Raw genomic sequence first — 18,737 nt, forward strand, 5'->3', positions numbered from 1 at the left:
GAGCAGTGTCATGGCATGGTTGGCATGGCCCCCTGTGACCCACTTGTCCAGTTTCCTTCCGATGCATAACCTGGGGCCTGGGGAACGACAAGTGTGAGTGTGTGTGAGAGTGCGTTGCGTGTGTAAGCGTCGCGCATTTGTGTGTGTGTGTAAGGGGAGCGGTGGCGTAGCGGTGAGCGTGCTGCGCTACGAACCCGGTGACCCAAGTTCGATTCCCGGCTCGCGGCCAAGATCGGTGACGATTATCTGAACTGGTCCTGGGCGCTCCCCTAGGTCGACTCAGCCTCAAATTAGTACCTATTGCGGTGTGTAAACGTTGCTGTGGAGACAAAGGCAGTCGGTTGTGGTGCTGGCTACCCACCCCCTCGTATGCCATTCTGGCCTTCATAGGTGCTCGCTAAAAGCACTTGCCCCAACAGTCTATTCAGCCTTATGGGGATGTTTGTCTTTGTGGATGTAAGTGTGTATGTATGTGTTTGAGTGTGTGTGAACATGCCTTTCTACCAAGTAATGCTCTATTGATCGTTGCTCTTCAATCAACAAGTGCATTCTGGCTCCCACGGATCAATGGGGCAGCTGCGGAGGCTGATGGGTGCTGGGTGCGAAGGGTTGTGAGAGGGCTGGGTGCTCGGAGTGATGGGAGAGGTGGGTGATGGGAGAGGTAGGTGATGGGAGAGATGGGTGATGGGAGAGATGGGTGATGGGAGAGATGGGTGATGGGAGAGATGGGTGATGGGAGAGATGGGTGATGGGAGAGATGGGTTATGGGAGAGATGGTTGCTGGAGAGGTGGGTGATGGGAGAGATGGGTGATGGGAGAGATGGGTGCTGGGAGAGATGGGTGCTGGGAGAGATGGGTGCTGGGAGAGATGGGTGCTGGGAGAGGTGGGTGATGGGAGAGGTGGGTGATGGGAGAGGTGGGTGATGGGAGAGATGGGTGATGGGAGAGATGGGTGATGGGAGAGATGGGTGATGGGAGAGATGGGTGATGGGAGAGGTGGGTGATGGGAGAGATGGGTGATGGGAGAGGTGGGTGATGGGAGAGATGGTTGCTGGAGAGGTGGGTGATGGGAGAGATGGGTGATGGGAGAGATGGGTGATGGGAGAGATGGGTGATGGGAGAGATGGTTGCTGGAGAGATAGGTGCTGGGAGAGATGGGTGCTAGAATACATGAGTGCTAGGATAGGTGGGTGCTGTGAGAGAAAGGGGTACTGTTGTTAAGTGTTTTGACAGTTTCGTAAATTTTCAGCTGTTGGGATGTTTTGGCCGAAAGCGCGTAGCGTTGTTTTGGTTCACATTGGCGATGGGAGGAGACCGGTGAACCCGGAGAAAACCCTTCCAGCACAGGGTGGGGGGGGGGGGGACGGGGGGAGAAAATACGAACTCCACACAGGAAGAAGAGACCTCTCTTGCCATTAAGCTCTCAAGTGTTACCACGACACCGGTAATGAGGAGAGCAGTCGGTGACTTAATCAGATAACTCAGCTCTACACAGGATAGGAAACCGTCCCGTCCAATATCATAGTCGCCTTCCTGCCAGCCCTGCCTGGTGTAGATAGATCTATTTGAGGAGATTGAGTTTATCTTTCACAGCAATCTAGATTTCCCCCGCATAGCTCACACTATAAATACAGCGGCTGCTATCTGTTCACCCGTGTGGGCCCTGTGTTTATATCCTACCCCATATACACTCATTCATTCGTTCCCCTTTGAGCAGGGTAACAAACTGGTTTTCCCTGAGATTATAAGTACGAGGTTCCTATCCCACTTTTTAGTTTCCTCCCCACTGGCACTCCAAATAAACCCCAAGGGATAGGAACCGTGAGCCAAAGTGGCAGACCCAGACCGCTCTCTAATTTTGTCCGCTCCAAGAGATTTTCTTTCGCGACGGCGTTTTGTTGTTGTTGTTTGTGGCCGATTCTGGGACCATCAACCTCATCGCTGGGAAGCCCCCGGGGAGGGAGAGGGCTTCCCGAGCGAGGGCCGATGGCTCCGGGTTAATTGCCGGTTGCTCGCCTTGTCCTTCCCCCGCCCCGCACCTCCGATGAGCACGGTTGTCTACGTACGGTGCCAACAGAAGTTCAACATACATGCGTTCACTCTGACGTGGCCGCGATGAGTCCATCGAGAGATGGAGAACCAGAGACCCTCCTGAAAAGTACACCTTGAGGCTCGGCGATGTTTCCCTGCTGAACCCGTGGCGGTCCGCTAAAGGAGACGGAGACATGCCTCCAATGCAGATCCGGCCATAATCTCCAGGTGGTTGCCGCACCTTCGATTAGCACGGTCGGCTACGTACGGTGCGAAAGAAGTTCAACATACGTAGCGCATCGTGGGTGCAGCTTGTGCGAGGGACGTAAAAGGGAAGCGTGAACACAAAGATGCGCCTGCTCGTGTTTATGCCTCTCGGTCATTGCGCTTTCTGCTCTTACATCATCTAATAACAGTTTCTCGGGCGCTGGGTAAATATTTTGCCGTTCACACAGGTGTTGCGCACACAAGGCAGGCGTTGAATTTCCAATGTATCCCCCCTCCAGCTCATTATTCTATATTCCCTCCATTGTGTGGCTGCTAATGAATTCGATATCCGTGTCTAACAGGGTGCTCATTGATATGTTGACTTTTTGAGCTCGGAAGGGTAAAGGAGCGGCCGTGTAATTGCTTGCTTGGGCCACCGCTAGCGGAAGGAGCCTCCACTGGAGGGAGCTCCACAGAGAGCCCCTCTAGAGGGATCTCCAGAGAGCTCCAGAGAGCTCCACAGAGAGCTCCTCTAGAGGGAGCTCCAGAGAGCTCCACAGAGAGCTCCTCTAGAGGGATCTCCAGAGAGCTCCACAGAGAGCTCCTCTAGAGGGATCTCCAGAGAGCTCCACAGAGAGCTCCTCTAGAGGGATCTCCAGAGAGCTCCACAGAGAGCTCCTCTAGAGGGATCTCCAGAGAGCTTCAGAGAGCTCCACAGAGAGCCCCTCTAGAGGGAGCTCCAGAGAGCTCCACAGAGAGCCCCTCTAGAGGGATCTCCAGAGAGCTCCACAGAGAGCCCCTCTAGAGGGATCTCCAGAGAGCTCCACAGAGAGCTCCTCTAGAGGGAGCTCCAGAGAGCTCCACAGAGAGCCCCTCTAGAGGGAGCTCCACAGAGCTCCACAGAGAGCTCCACAGAGAGCTCCTCTAGAGGGATCTCCAGAGAGCTCCACAGAGAGCTCCTCTAGGGGGATCTCCAGAGAGCTCCACACAGAGCCCCTCTAGAGGGAGCTCCACAGAGCTCCACAGAGAGCTCCTCTAGAGTTTCAGTTTATTTATTTATTTAGGTATAGCCCTGTGAGCCATTCGGCTCTTGAATCGGGTGCAACCACAACAAACAAAAAAACACGAACAAGAAAAACATCTTAAAGTGACTATGTGACTGTGCTAACATGAATAAAAAAAACAGCAAAAATATTCCTGAAAAAAGCACCGTACACCAACGCTGTGTGCAAAAACATCCCAGTGGGATGCAAGTCAAACAACAACCACAAGAAAACTTAGATTAAGGCCATCAGTCTAACTCCGTACTACAACAAAACAAACATGTCTAAACCAAAACACTTTTCGAATCACCAAAAAATAAAGCCATAATTGCAAAGTAAAGAGTGATCACAGGGACTGTGACCGAATTTTTACAATAAACTACATAAATAACATGTAACACCAAACCCGAGAGCCATAGCTTGCTGCATGAGTTACTCCACAACAACAGGAGCATCAGTCGGAGTATCACATTTTTCAATGCACCTCTCAGATCAGCACGCTAAATCAAAATACAGATAATACTTTGCAGCGGTCATCCGGAGCGAAACATTTTATTTTACTTTACGCCAATGAATAGCAGTGGCAGCTAGGGGTGTACAACTCCTCTAGAGCAGTTTTGAGAGAAGATCTCATAGGTAGCGATTCAAGTTGCAGTTTATTGGCAATAGCATTCCAGACTCTGGGTGCATCAATAGCAAAGGCCCTTCCAGTTTTTGTACGGCAATAGAGAATGTGAAGCTGGTAAATGAGCGAAGACCCGAGGTCAAATTTGTTCTTTGAAACAGAGAGGAGATCCAGCAGGTAGTCTGCGGATTTTTTTGTAAGTACATCGTGAATAAATAAGATCTGGTGCACAAGCCGTCGAACATTAAGAGATGTTAAGTTTGACCCAATGTAGAGATCAAAGTGGTGAGTCCTATATGGGCAGTTCAATGTAAATCTTAAGGCTGAGTGATAGATGGAATCAAGCTTCTTCAGTACAGTACTTGGGGCTGATTTATACACGATGTCACAGTAGTCAAGTAGAGGCAGTATGGTAGCTTTTACCAATTCCAAACGGAACATAGGGGGGAAGCAGTGCCTGTGTCGATACAGAAAACCAATTTTTATTTTTGTCTTTTTTCCAATATAATCAATGTGATCTTCAAAATTAAGTTTTGAATCCAGGATGACCCCAAGATACTTATAGATTTTGACTTGCTCTATTTGATAATTATTTAAGGAATGTAATTGAGGGAAAATAACTTCCTGCTTTAGTCCCGGTGAGAAGCATAGCACCAAGGTTTTGGAGGTATTCAGGACTAGTTTAAGAGCAACTAGCTGATGTTGTAGTTTGTTGAAATCACCCTGGAGCTTAGCAATCACGTCATCCGGAGAGCAGCCAGCAGTAATCAGTATCGTGTTATCTGCAAAAAGATTTACCCTGGAATGATCCAGGTCAGTGCCCAAGCCATTGACATAAAGAGATAACAAAAGGGGGCCGAGGATGGAACCCTGTGGAACCCCTTTTGTTATCTTAACACCGTTTGACCTTCAACCATCTGTGAATACAGTTAGGGTGCGAGAAAAGAGGTAATTTTGTAACCATTTTACTGCGTTTTCGGAAAAACCGAGTCAACTTAGTTTACTAAGCAGGGTGTTGTGGTCTACTGTATCAAAAGCTTTGGACAGGTCTAGAAAAAGACAGGCACAGTACTGCTTATTATCAAGGCTACTGTAAATGTGATTCAGAGAGTCTAATGCAGCAGACGTGGTGCTGTATTTTTTCGGAACACAGATTGTTTTAGATGTAGTAGATTTTGATTTAAAGCTTTCGTGACTGTAGGGATTCATATTCTTGGTTCTTTCGGTTTCCCTTCTACGTGACTTTACCGAAAGAACCAATAATATGTAGAAGATTGTTGGTGGACAGCAAACTGCTAATTTGGTAGGTCAATAATTTTTCAAAAATTTTCATCAATGGGGACAAAATTGAGATAGGTTGGTAGTTATTTGGATCATCTTTAGGGCCCCCTTTGTGAAGTGGACGGACATAGGAATGTTTCCATTCTAGAGGAACTGATGCTTCTTTGATGGACAGGTTGAAAATATGGGCTATAGGTTTGTATATTAGGTGACCAACAGTTAGTAGAGCAAAGACGGGAATACTACCTGCTCCGGTAGAGGAGGACCCTTTGAGGTAGGACAGGTGTTTCAGAACATCACTTTCGTGGATTGGCTGGAAACTAAATTCGTTTAATGTTTGGAAAGGGGTGTATGAATTTGCATGAGCAGGGGTGACTCCCAATACATTATCAAAAAGATTACCAGCTTCAGAAAAATGAAGGTTAAAATTGTCAACTATTTTTTTGGGATCTGAAAAATATTCCCCATTTCGGTTAAGCTCAATGGGCAGATTGTCTATTTCGGATGCCTTTTCGATACATTTGATTGTTTTCCAGAAAATCCTGGCATTTCCATGTGATTCCAGGAGAGTGGAGGAAAAGTAGGCATTTTTTGCATGCCGTATTTTTTTTACGCATTTATTCCTTAAAATCTTGTATTCTAGCCAGTCATTGACCAAATTACTTTTCTGAGCACATGCCTAAGCCTTGTCCCTAGTTTTCATGAGCTTTGTAATCAAAGCATCAAACCATGGTGGGCAGTTTCCTTTAATTTTAAATCTAACCAACGGAGCATGTTTGTTAAGAATTTGGAGAAACGTGTACCTGAAGGTCTCCCAAACCGTAGTCAGGTTGGGGATATCACAGACCTTGTCAATATCCGAGTGAAGCACATCATTAGTAAATGCCTGAGTGCTGAAGTGTCTCATAGAGTGCTTCTCAACCAATTTAGGGGGGGCTTTGGGTCTGGCTGATGATCTCACCCAAAAAATGAAGGAGTGATCACTAAGGTTATTACCCAGAACACCAGTCAGTGTGAAATTGTGAGGGGCATTTGTCAATAGGACGTTAAGCAGAGTTGACTGTCCCGGATTTTTTAGGTTGGGTCTTGTGGGGACATTTATTAATTGAAACAGATTAAATTCATCTGCAAATAGAGGGATCTCCAGAGAGCGCCAGAGAGCCCCTCTAGAGGGTATTTGGCCTAATCTTCCACGCTGGCCAGACGTCTTGGAATTGCTGCGAGTACCCTCGCTTTACCCCACCGCACGCGGCCTGCTGACGGACTCACTGTGGTGGTGGTGGTGGTGGTTAACCGATGTATGCTGCTGGCTGGACAGAAGCAGTGGGGAGGCGGAGGGGGGGGGGGCATTTAAGAAACTTGTCCCATTGCTTCAACTGCCGACAAGGGGAGCGATGAGTGACAACGCCGAGTGGGGCTGCAGGCCCCGAGCTGTTGGCGAGCGGTGACGGCAGCGCGTGCTCTCGCCGCGCGTGGGCAGCACTGCCCACGCGCGGCGGTGACGGCAGCGGCAGAGGCGACGACCATCCGCTCCACGGCAGGGCTGCGCGAGTGGAGAGGAGGGGGGGGGAGTGTGCTGGATGGTAGCGACTCGTGGGGTGGGGGGTAAGGGAAGATGTCAGCGGTTAGATGAATGGGTGGGTGAGCAGCGGGCGGGTGAGAGTAGAGTTGGTGGGCTGACATGTGACAAGGTGAGCTGGCAGGCGAAACATGTGAACGCGTGGGTGTGACCGTGTGAGTGAGTGGATGGTTGGGCAAGTAGGAGAGGTGAGTAAGGAAGTGAGCGAGCGGTCGAGTGGGTGGGCAGGCGGGCGTTGGGCGAGCGAGCGAAGTGGGTTGATGACCAAACGCACGTAACCCTCGCGCCCCCTCTTTACCGTCTGTTTGCCTCGACCCGATTGCTTGTATTTCTGTTTGTCTGTATTGTCTGACTGTCTGCTTACCTGTCCGTCTGCCTGTGGCACAGGTGTACACGGACGGCCGGACACGCCGCAGCGTCTCCTGCCCTGATCTCGGTGAGAGCTTCCCAGAGAATTCTGACTCCACTCCCGATCCGAGTGAGTAGCCCGCTGTGCGCGCTGCGTGTGTGTTTACATTGTGTGTGTGTGTGTACATATCTTGTGTGTGTGTGTACATATCTTGTGTGTGTGTACATATCGTGTGTGTGTGTGCACACTGTGTGCACAGTGTGTGTGTGCACAGTGTGTGTGCACACTGTGTGTGCATATCCTGTTTGTGTGTGCACACCGTGTGTGTGTGTGTGCACGCCGTGTGTGTGTGTACATCCTGTGTGTGTGTACACACCGTGTGTGTGTGTGTGTGCACACCGTGTATGTGTGTGTGCACACCGTGTATGTGTGTGTGCACACCGTGTATGAAGGGATACTACTTTCCGGGTCGCTGGTAGACTGGAGTCGACACTGGGAGTGGTAGCCACAGCTATAGTGGAAAATATACTGGACGTGGTGTGCCGGGCGTGACTAGAGGAGGTGGCACGTGCCTGAAACCAAGCCCCACTCTTTGATTGAGCCCTGGCAAACGCTCAATGCTACGCACAGATGGATTCAATAATCGGTTCGCTTCACTGCCACCTCCTGGCCACACTCGCAGCCCGGCGTCGTTTGGGAGCTTCGCGAATCTCCGCGTGGTCCACCGACCCTCGCCTCCAGAGCGCCGGATCGTAGCGTACGCCCGGGGTCGCCACGTGTCCTGGCTCGCCGGGGGTCGTCTCCGTGGTGACAGAGGAGGCGGTAGCGGCCGTGCCGGGGAACGAACGTCTCGATCGACACGGAGACGTTCGCACCTCCCATTAGCGCACGGTTGGCTGTGTAGGCTTCGAAAGAGGTTCTGCATGCATACACGCACGAAAGTCCTGGCGTTCGTCAGCCGCGTAACAACAACAACAGCAACAACTGCTGCCACTGCTCACCAAGACGACGCATTCCCGCGTGGCTCTGCCTTCTCGCTCGGCGAGAGATTCTCCGTCTCGCTTCCCCACGAGTCACCCACCCCCCCAACTTGCGTGCCCCGCCATCTCGCTTGCCCCCCCCCCTCCCCCACCTCGTATGCCCCCCACCTCGCGTGACCCCCCTGGACACGCTATCGTAGCGCGATCACCGGAGCTTCTCGCGCTGAGAGGAACGGGAGTTCTGACGGCCGTTGGCGTGGACCCCTCCCGCCCCCCCCGGTGACCCCTGGCTGAGTCTCAAGTGATCGCTCTGTGACATTTCATTGTTCCTGCCGGCGAACAAAAGCCCCAGCCCCGTAACGCCCTCACCTGACCTGCCCTATATAAATCCCTGAGGATGTTCCGAGGATGTGTGAATGCGTGTGTGTGTTGCGTGTGTATTATTATGTTTTTGTGTGTTCATCGCAGTGTGTGTGTGTGCGCGTGCTCCTGTTTGTGTGCGTGTGTGTTGCGTGTGTATTATGTTTTTGTGTGTTCATGGCGGTGTGTGTGTGTGTGCGTGCTCCTGTTTGTGTGCGTGTGTGTTGCGTGTGTATTATTATGTTTTTGTGTGTTCATGGCGGTGTGTGTGTTAGCGCGCGCGTGCTCCTGTTTGTGTGCGTGTGTGTTGGGTGTGTATTATTATGTTTTTGTGTGTTCATGGCGGTGTGTGTGTGTGCGTGTGTGCTCCTGTTTGTGTGCGTGTGTGTTGCGTGTGTATTATTATGTTTTTGTGTGTTCATGGCAGTGTGCGTGTGTGTGCGTGCTCCTGTTTGTGTGCGTGTGTGTTGCGTGTGTATTATTTTGTTTTTGTGTGTTCATGGCAGTGTGCGTGTGTGCGCGTGCTCCTGTTTGTGTTAGTGTGTGTTGCGTGTGTATTATTATGTTTTTGTGTGTTCAAGGCAGTGTGTGTGTGCTCCTGTTTGTGTGCGTGTGTGTTGCGTGTGTATTATTATGTTTTTGTGTGTTCATCGCAGTGTGTGTGTGTGCGCGTGCTCCTGTTTGTTTTAGTGTGTGTGCGTGTGTATTATTATGTTTTTGTGTGTTCATGGCAGTGTGTGTGTGTGCGCGTGCTCCTGTTTGTGTGCGTGTGTGTTGCGTGTGTATTATTTTGTTTTTGTGTGTTCATGGCAGTGTGCGTGTGCTCCTGTTTGTGTTAGTGTGTGTTGCGTGTGTATTATTATGTTTTTGTGTGTTCATGGCAGTGTGCGTGTGCTCCTGTTTGTGTTAGTGTGTGTTGCGTGTGTATTATTATGTTTTTGTGTGTTCATGGCAGTGTGCGTGTGCTCCTGTTTGTGTTAGTGTGTGTTGCGTGTGTATTATTATGTTTTTGTGTGTTCAAGGCAGTGTGTGTGTGTTGCGTGTGTATTATTATGTTTTTGTGTGTTCATGGCAGTGTACGTGTGTGCTCCTGTTTGTGTGCCTGTGTGTTGCGTGTGTATTATTATGTTTTTGTGTGTTCATGGCAGTGTGCGTGTGTGCTCCTGTTTGTGTGCCTGTGTGTTGCGTGTGTATTATTATGTTTTTGTGTGTTCATGGCAGTGTGCGTGTGTGCTCCTGTTTGTGTGCCTGTGTGTTGCGTGTGTATTATTATGTTTTTGTGTGTTCATGGCAGTGTGCGTGTGTGCGCGCGCATGCTCCTGTTTGTGTGCACGTGGTCGACTTAGTGATAGCGCAATTATTTCCACGGTGCACTACGAACCTGGCGACCCGAGTTCGATTCCCGGCTCACGGCCACCAAAGCCAGATTATTTGAACCAGTCCTGGGGCCTCCCCTTAGGTTGACTCGGCCTCAAATAAGTGCCTGGTACGGTGTGGTAAACATCGTCACTAGGGAGACAAAGGCGGCAGGGGGTGGTGCTGGCTACCCACCCCCTCGTAGTGCCGTGCCGGCCTTCATAGGTGCTGCTCGCTAACAGCACTTGCCCCAAAAAGCCTGCTAAGGCTATACGGGGGACCTTTGTATAGACACGCATAGCTGGTTGTGTCTTTACATGTGTTTGTGAGTGCGTATCCGCGTTGTTCATGTTTGCACACCTGCGTTTTATATCTATGGGTGCATTGTGCGCGCGTGTGCGCGTTTGTGTGTGCATGCCCGTACGTGTGTGTGTGCGTCTATCCGTGTGTAAGTGGGGAGCCGCGCTACGAACCGCTCGCGGAAAAGAATTCGGCCTTAAATGAGTACCCCGCGGTGGACTGTGAATATCGCTCGGGAGACAAAGGCGGCCGGGCATGCTGGCGGTCCACCCAACCCCGTCTGTTGTGCCGTAGGCGCTCGCGAACGGCACTTGCCCCGACAGTCTGTTATGGATTTACAAGTATGGGGATGGGGGACCTTTGTTTTTGTGTGTGCCGGTGTGCGCAATTTCACGCGCACGTTCGTTTGTGTGTTCACGCCTCTCGGCTCCCGCATTTGCACGGTGGTGGTTGCGTGCGCACGGTGGTTGCGTGCGTACGTGGTTGCGTTCCCGAGTGGTTGCGTTCCCGCGTGGTTGCACGCAAGTGGTTGTGCGCACCGCGCATGTGGCCGCAGCTGTGTGTGTGTGTGCGTGCGTGCGCGCGAGCGCGTTTGTTTGTTTACCCGTGTAGTGTGTAAACACCGTGTGCCGTTCATTACGACGAAGGGCGGTGGTTCCGCACTGAGCTGAGCCGCTGCGGCGGCGGGTGTGGGAACCCTGTGGGTTGGAGCTCGCTCTCCTCCCGTGGGGAGGAACACGAGTGGGGTTTTTCTTTTGGCGTCTTTTTTTTTCTTAAAGAGCGGTTTCAGCGAGGAGAGACGGCAGCAGGGAGGAAGGGGTGTGGTGGTGGTGGTGGTGGTGAGGAATCCCTTCCGCCAGCGTTGGGACAAGCGAGCCATTGCAGGGCTGCGCCTTTACTTATTTTATCCCCCCCCACCTCCCCGCCGCCCCACTAGGAAGGATGATGTGCTTGGTCAACAATGCCGCACGATAGCCGAGTTTATTTGGCCCCTTGCGGGAGAGTTAAATGGATGAACGTGCCGGCCTCGCCTGGCTCGTTTGTGAATTGTTAACTCCGTATCGGCATTCTCTACCCCCCCCCCTCTCCCCAAACTTCAGGGGGGGTGAGGAGGAGGAGGAGGGGTGGGTGGTGCGAGGAATGTGGAGATGGAGAGGTCGGATCCATAGTCACGTGTGCACACGCTGGCAAAACTCGGAGCCATGAGCAGCAATACTCGGAGACCCGTAGACTTGCCCCCCTCCACCCACCCACCTACTCTAGGGGCAAGTGCTGTTCGCCAAGCACCTGTCAAGGCGGGTGGTGCCTGTGACCGTATCACCAGTGCAGCGACATCCATTGTTGTGCGTACCTCTTGCTCGTAAGCAGCCGCCACCCACCCACCCACTTACCAGAGCGGTGAAGTATGCACGGTGTGTGGAGGCCCTCGTTCAGCAGTGGGATGGATGCAAGGGGCGCTGTACGATTGTTAAGTTCGGCACGGCCGGTGGTGGCCACCACCGCGCCAGGCCAACTTTGTCTCCCCAGGACCGATGTTTGTGCACCGCACCAGATACTCAATTAAGGCCGAGTCGACGCAAGCACACGACATCAGCTGCCGTTCGCCACTGAGTGGCAGTGACATCACCACTTGTGCCAGGCTTAGGTGCACTTTGAGGTCACGTCAAGGGAGGAAGGTGCGCTGGCAGGAGGTCACTGAACACAGACCCGAGGTGCCATGGGCTGACTGAGAGTGTTGGCATGTGCCAACATGCCAGCACACGCGCATAGGCACACACACACAAGCACAAATATCCACAAATGTCAATCTCCTCCATCATCATCATCAGCGAGCGCCGACGATGACGTACACGGTCAGGTATTGAACCGAGACCCTAATGCAGAGAGACACCGCGCCGATGTAAAAGTCGACTCCCAAATTTTCATGAAACGCGCGGAGGTTGTGTCCATGGGCTGCCTTGCGTCTCGAAGATGAACAGGCGTCTCAACTCGCGATCAAAATACTTTGCTAACAACCAAGTTTCTGTTGATGCGCCATCTAAGCCAGTTGGCCGACCAGACGCAAATAAATACAAACATAACGTCAATAGATTATGAAACACGTATACACGTAAACAAGCGCGCACACGCACCGACACACACCCACACACAATACACACCCACACACCCACACACACACGCGCATTCGCCAAAATGCAAGGATCACGTGCCCATGACATCCTTAGATTGCTTTCGGTGTTTGTGCTGTTAGCGAGCACCTATTAAGGTATGCACGCTAATACGTGCTCCGTGTGTGCCAGGCCACCTTTGTCTCCCCACCGCTGTCCTTCACCCGACCACACTGCATCATGGACTAATTATAGGCCGAGCTTTCCTAAGGAGGGGGCCACAGCCTAGATTTCGGTGCCCATTGTGACGACTGCATATACAAAGACACAGATCCCCCGGTGTAGCCTGTAACAGACTGTTGTGGCAAGTGCTGTTAGCGAGCACCTATGAAGGCCTGCACGGCGCACGAGCGGGTGGATGGCCAGCACCACGCCCGGCCGCCTTTGTCTCCCCAGTGGCAACGTGTACACATCGCACCTGGCCCAGGACCAGTTCAAATCATCGTAGCCAGTGTTAGTGGCCATGAGGGGGGGAATCGAACCCGGGACGCCAGCTTCACAGCGCAGCGCGCTAACCGCCACACTACCGCTCCCCGTTATTGCATGTACACAAAAAAGACGAAGATTCCCTACCCCCCCCCCCCCCCCCCATATCATTAACGTACCTTTGGGGCAAGTGCTGCTGTGAGCGAGCACCTATCTTCTTTCGTACGGCTGCTGTTGTGGATGCATCGCAAACAACCACAGTCTCGCATTCAGGTGGTGAAGCCCAGATAAAGACCGAGGCACACGCGAAGCGCACACACTCCCAGCACGCTCCCAAAGCACCCGGTCCTGCCTGATGCGTCAGCTGAGCGCGTGGACCCAGCAGCTGCATCGTTTTAAAGGCGCGCTGCGGCCCTGGGAGTGTGCGTGTTTGTGGCGTGCGCGCACCGAAGCATGGAGACACAAACAGGAAACCCAGCAGCTCGTAACATCTCAGCCCCCCCCCTCCCTCACCGCTCGCACGTACAGACAGACGCATGGGCTCACTACAGACAGACGCACGGACTCACTACCGGCAGACGCATGGGCTCACTACAGACAGACGCACGGGCTCACTACCGACAGACGCACGGGCTCACTACAGACAGACGCACGGGCTCACTACAGACAGACGCACGGGCTCACTACAGACAGACGCACGGGCTCACTACCGACAGACGCACGAGCTCACTACCGACAGACGCACGGGCTCACTACAGACAGACGCACGGGCTCACTACCGACAGACGCACGGGCTCACTACCGACAGACGCACGGGCTCACTACAGACAGACGCACGGGCTCACTACAGACAGACGCACGGGCTCACTACCGACAGACGCACGGGCTCACTACAGACAGACGCACGGGCTCACTACAGACAGACGCACGGGCTCACTACAGACAGACGCACGGGCTCACTACAGACAGACGCACGGGCTCACTACAGACAGACGCACGGGCTCACTCGGGGCGCATTCTAACCTCGCATGCACGACTCTCTCCCGCACTCTCACTCACTCACTCCCAGCGATTAGCATGGAGATGAAAAAAAATGTTGGTTAATGATTTAGTTGGTGGAGTTAGAATGCAGGGAGTTGGGGGTTGGTGTTCCCACACACCACCACCCCCGTCCACCCCCCAAGGCTTTTTGCCTGTCCAGAAAACACCAAACACCCTCCCTCCCTTCCCCTCTGCTTCACTTGGACTTCTCGGTGCCGTGCGCCAGCTGCCCCCATCACCGGCAGCAGAATCGGCCTCGGCACGGTCCCCGGCATCGCAACGCCGGCGCTCCGCGAGACGAGCGCGTCTACGGGCCAGGGCCGTCGCCCGAAACGTCGTCTATGCCCCAACGTTTATTTGCGTTTCACACTCCACCCCCCGCCCCCCACCGTTTCAGGCAGGCGTCATTCGAGGTGCGCGTCGAGGTTTTTAGTTTGCGACTTGACCGAGCACGCTCCCGCCGTTTCGTTTTCCGAGAGAGCCGGCCTCCCCTGCCTTTTTTCCCCTCCCCCCCCCCCCCGGGTTTTATTTTTATTTTTTTATGATCCGGGCTCGCAATTATTTTCATCTTTACTTTTCGAAAGCTGCTGCTGCTGTCGCTGCTGCTGCTGCTGCTGGGACGACGTCAGTCAAAAAGAAGAAAAAAAATCCGGTCGACAAATCGACGCTCTTGTTTAATTTATGAATCTCGCGCGCCACGCCGCGTGCTTACTTGTCGACTCCTAAATGTCGATGTTTCCGCTCGGAGGGCCGTCGCGGCGACCGTGAGCGCGGGTCCCCTTTGCCAAAATAGTGGCCGAGCGTGCCGCCCCGCGTACGTCCGGCCCCCTTTGTGTAAATTTGGCTCGGCAAGCGCCCGGCGCCTGAGGCCGCCCCCCCCCCCCCTACTCCCCCAACCAACACCCCGCCAACCCACCGGCCGCCCTCCGTAAACCGTGGCCCCTTGGGCGCCATGCCGTCGCCGCGCTGCCCAGCGCCCGCTGCCCTCGTGGCCGGGGCAGCGTCCGTCGGAATTAACGGCGGAGAGTAGCAAACGGTTCGGACTACTACCCCCGACCCCCCACACCCCCCCCCCGCCGCCAACACACGCACGCACGCACGCCGCAGCCGCCATGGACTCGGACTCGGACTCGCCGTTCAACCACTCGTGGCCGTCCTTCCCCAAGCTCAAGCTGCGGAGGTGGTCGCTGAAGAGAGGTGAACGGGGCGACACGCGCGCACACCTCCCCGCTGCAGCCTGCCGTGGGCCGCGCGGAGCGACGGTGCCCCTCTCTCTGCTTCGTGGTTGCACGCTCGCCACTTTGCTCTCGCGACTCGTCTTTAATTTACTTCCGCTGTCGGTCCAGGGCGGCCCTCAGCTGAGGGTTGTGTGCGTGTGTGTGCGTGCGCGCGCGTACGTGGTTGGTTAGTTACGTGATTAGTCACGTGGCGGTTATGTAATGACTTGGTAAGTTAGTGGGGAGCTGCGGCGTGGTGGTTCGCGCAGTGTGCTACACACGCCTGTGAATCTTGTTTAACGTCGTTGTGAAGTGGAATCGGGACTGTTCCTGGGTCTCTCCTCGGTCGACCCAAGCCTTAAATGAGTTCCTGCTGCACTCTGTAAACATTCGCAAAAATGGTGGAGACGGAAGGTGGACAGGCTTGGTGATGGCCGAGCCTGACCCGCTTTTGTGCCGCGCAAATTTTGTATGAATGTACGTTGAACTTCTCTCGCACCGTACGTAGCCAACCGTACTAATCGGAGGTGATAAGCGCTCGCTAACAACGCTGGTGGCCCCAACAGTCGTGACGCGGTGAGATCCCTGTCTCTATCGCGTACGCGTTGGTGTGTGCAGGATGTGTCTGGACACTAGCAGGCAACCGTGACCGCGTGGCTGATGTATCGTGATGTCCTGGAAGGGCTCGTGACTGCGTGGACTGAAGTCTAGCCGTCATCTAGAAATTGTCAAAAATGTTGGTTCCTTTTTTTTAATGTTCCAACGGTTTGCTGAAGAAAACCCAAATCGATCGGCACATTTGGCCATGGCGTGACAACTTCAGAACCGGAATATTTATTTGGACCGGAGGAATCCTATGAGCTATGAAGCTCTTTTTCACAGATGTCCAGTAGGTTTCGCAGATGTCCTGAGGGACTTGATTAGCTCTGTCGCTGGGTGGTGGGGAGCCATGGTTAAGAGTTGACGGTAAACCGCTGGGTGGTGGAGGGCTTTGGCTAAAAGTTGACGTCACACCGTTGGGTGGTGGAGGGCTTTGGTTAAAAGTTGACGTCACACCGCCGGGTGGTGGAGGGCTTTGGTTAATAGTTGACGTCACACCGCCGGGTGGTGGAGGGCTTTGGCTAAAAGTTGACGTCACACCGCCGGGTGGTGAAGGGCTTTGGCTAAAAGTTGACGTCACACCGCCGGGTGGTGGAGGGCTTTGGGTAAAAGTTGACGTCACACCGCTGGGTGGTGGAGGGCTTTGGGTAAAAGTTGACGTCACACCGCCGGGTGGTGGAGGGCTTTGGTTAAAAGTTGACGTCACACCGCTGGGTGGTGGGGGGCTTTGGGTAAAAGTTAACGTCACACTGCTGGGTGGTGGAGGGCTTTGGGTAAAAGTTGACGTCACACCGCTGGGTGGTGGGGGGCTTTGGTTACAAGTTGACGTTACGCTGGCGATCTCTGACCCAGAAGAAACGAATCGTGAATCGGCGCTGGAGAGAAGACTGCATTTGGCACAGAGCGAGTTGAGCCGATGCTTCGAGCCAAGAATATAAAACAAACTTTCTTACGATTTTACAATCTGGGACCCCGAATGTTTACATTTGGTTTCTCTCGGAGCGCAGGAAGTGGCGGTCGGCGTGAATCTCCACGCGTTGCCTTAAAATCTCGCGCCGAAGAACTCCGATAAAAAGGCAAACGCGAGCTCCCCCGAATCGGTGAACCAAGTTATTTGCCATTCGAGCAGCGGTCGGCGAAAAAAGCGGGGGGGGGCCAAGGGCCTCCTGGTTACTTGTGGCAGGAACGTTTGAATTTAGCGGCAGTAGATATTGATCTTGAACTCGGGGAAACTTCACTGTTGGGCCGCCCTGTACGAACGCACGTACGTGTGTGTGTGTAGTGGAGCGGTTAACGCACTGCGCTACTAACCCAGCGCCCGAATTTGATTCCCCCTCAATGCCAGCACCAGTGACGATTTATCTGAACTGGACCTGGCCCTCCCCTAGGTCGACTTCAGCCTCAAATGAGTACCTGGTAAACGTCAGCACCGAGCAAACGCCGTGACGACCTTAATAGGGTCTCTCTGACGGCGCTGTGTCTGTGTGTGTGTCTACTCGTATCTGCCTGTGTGTGCGTGTCTGTTTCTCCCTGTGTGTCTGTGTTCTTTCTGCGTAAGTGGGTGTGTCGTGTTTATCTCTCCCAAGCCGCCCGTCCGTGTTGAGTACTTCGCATCCTGTGCCGTCCACCCATCCCCAAACGGCTTTTTCACCAGCCCGGCCTTTTTTTTTCGCACGCGATTAACTCGCGTCGCCGCTCTACACAAAGCGCTGGCGGCACGCCCACCAGGGGCGAGCTTCGTGGGGGGGGGCCGGCGGGCCGGCGTGGACTGTGCGTGCTGCCGGGCCCGGTGCCACGGTGCGCGCCCCCCCCCCCCCCGCGCCTTGTAGGGGGCTGTGGAGCCGGCGGCTCGTGGCGCCTCGGCAGAGCCGCGCGTCGGTCTCTCGTTGGTGCGCCGCACGTTGCGGGCCCCAGATTTTGTGACGGCACGAGAGGTGGACGTCCCGGGACAGCGGCGACGGCGGCGTTTGTCGTAGTGGAGCCGTTGGTCTATCCACTGCTGGATGAAGGGGCTCCCAAAAAGGCATCCGCCAACGCTCGCGATCGCGCGATGCGCTAATCCATCTCGCTGCTGCTACAGCACACGAGCCGATTTCATTGCTCCATCTCCGTGATGGACGGATTCCCCTTGTATATGCACACCACGCATATATACGCTGTTAATTAGTATCGCCTTGATTTAGGCAGAAACGCTTTGTTTGAGTTCCGAGACCCCCTGCATTAGGGGGTACACGCGTTGGGATGTTTGGCTGATTCTTAAATGAGCCTTGTTCGTTTGGCAGTCAGCTCGGGAACCTGGAGAAAACAACAGGCCGACAAGGAGGGAATCCTTGACCCATCTGTCTGCAGTCCATATACATAAAAACCGCGCAGCCATGCAAACGGCTAATTGCAAAACATCGTTGTGTTGACATAACAAAAATACAAAAAAAAAGCTGGAGAAATGCATCCAATGCAATAAGCATGTTTAACAAACATGGCGAGCTGATGAGACCCAGAAGGTCGAAACCGATCCAGGGTTTGCTTGGTTAGATGGAAACGCTGCTGCGCGGGATGTTATTGGTCTGGAAATCCTGGAGGCCCATGGACGAACAGGATTCAGTGCTGCGTTGTTAATGATGGCTAAAAAGGACCAAAGAGCGTGGATTCCTGCAGTCACGAAAGCTTCAAATCAAGATATATACGTGTTCTTACCCATAATGCCCCACACCAATGCATAATGAGATTTCGTGTGATGTTATTAAACAAGAAAGAAGTTAATCTTTAATCGGGGCCGGGTAGAGTACAAAAGTCATGGGTATACCAAGCTTGGCTGCTGAATTCATTAATTATCTTTTAAAGGAGCTATTTTCTCATGTGTCTTAAAGCGCGCTGTCGCTCTGATCACACCGCGAGGGGTGAATGCTCGAATTCTCACAGCAGATACAGGGCTGGGGGGGGGGGTCACGGTGGGGGGAGGGGGGGCAGGGGTGGGGGGCAGGGGTGGGGGGCCGTGCTACGGAAGGGAAGCGAAGGTCGTGAATGTTTAAAAAAAAAAAATAATCGCCTGCCATTGTGGTTCCCAAATTCCTGCTGCCCAACCGGCTTTGTTTATTCCTTTTTATTTTCAACCGGTTGTTAAATTTTACCGGCCTCTTAACTTTCGCCTCATCCTCCTTGAGGTTTGTCCCACCA

General features: G+C 53.3%; 1 protein-coding gene and 1 long non-coding RNA gene across 6 annotated transcripts in view; one reads left to right on the forward strand and one right to left on the reverse strand.

Annotated features, from left to right (window-relative positions):
• LOC116953529 (rho guanine nucleotide exchange factor 18-like) overlaps positions 1–18,737 on the forward strand; it is a 166,045-nt gene that overhangs the window by 58,857 nt on the left and 88,451 nt on the right. For 2 of the 5 annotated variants that reach the window (XM_032973801.2, XM_032973806.2), the window contains one exon: positions 7,154–7,244. In XM_032973801.2, the coding sequence (XP_032829692.1) occupies positions 7,154–7,244 (91 nt within the window). Of the gene's footprint in view, positions 1–7,153; positions 7,245–13,989; positions 14,944–18,737 lie in introns of those variants that run through there. The other 3 variants (XM_032973802.2, XM_032973805.2, XM_032973803.2) reach the window with 2 other exon arrangements.
• LOC142931305 (uncharacterized) lies at positions 3,376–13,202 on the reverse strand. Its single transcript, XR_012947300.1, has 2 exons — positions 12,885–13,202; positions 3,376–8,034 (listed from the first exon to the last, which is right to left on the reverse strand). It is a non-coding gene; the product is annotated as an uncharacterized LOC142931305 (long non-coding RNA).

The sequence above is a fragment of the Petromyzon marinus genome, chromosome 52 (assembly GCF_048934315.1).
Source record: "Petromyzon marinus isolate PM22_M1 ecotype Great Lakes invasive population chromosome 52, UKy_Petmar_22M1.pri1.0, whole genome shotgun sequence".
Lineage (NCBI taxonomy): Eukaryota > Metazoa > Chordata > Hyperoartia > Petromyzontiformes > Petromyzontidae > Petromyzon > Petromyzon marinus.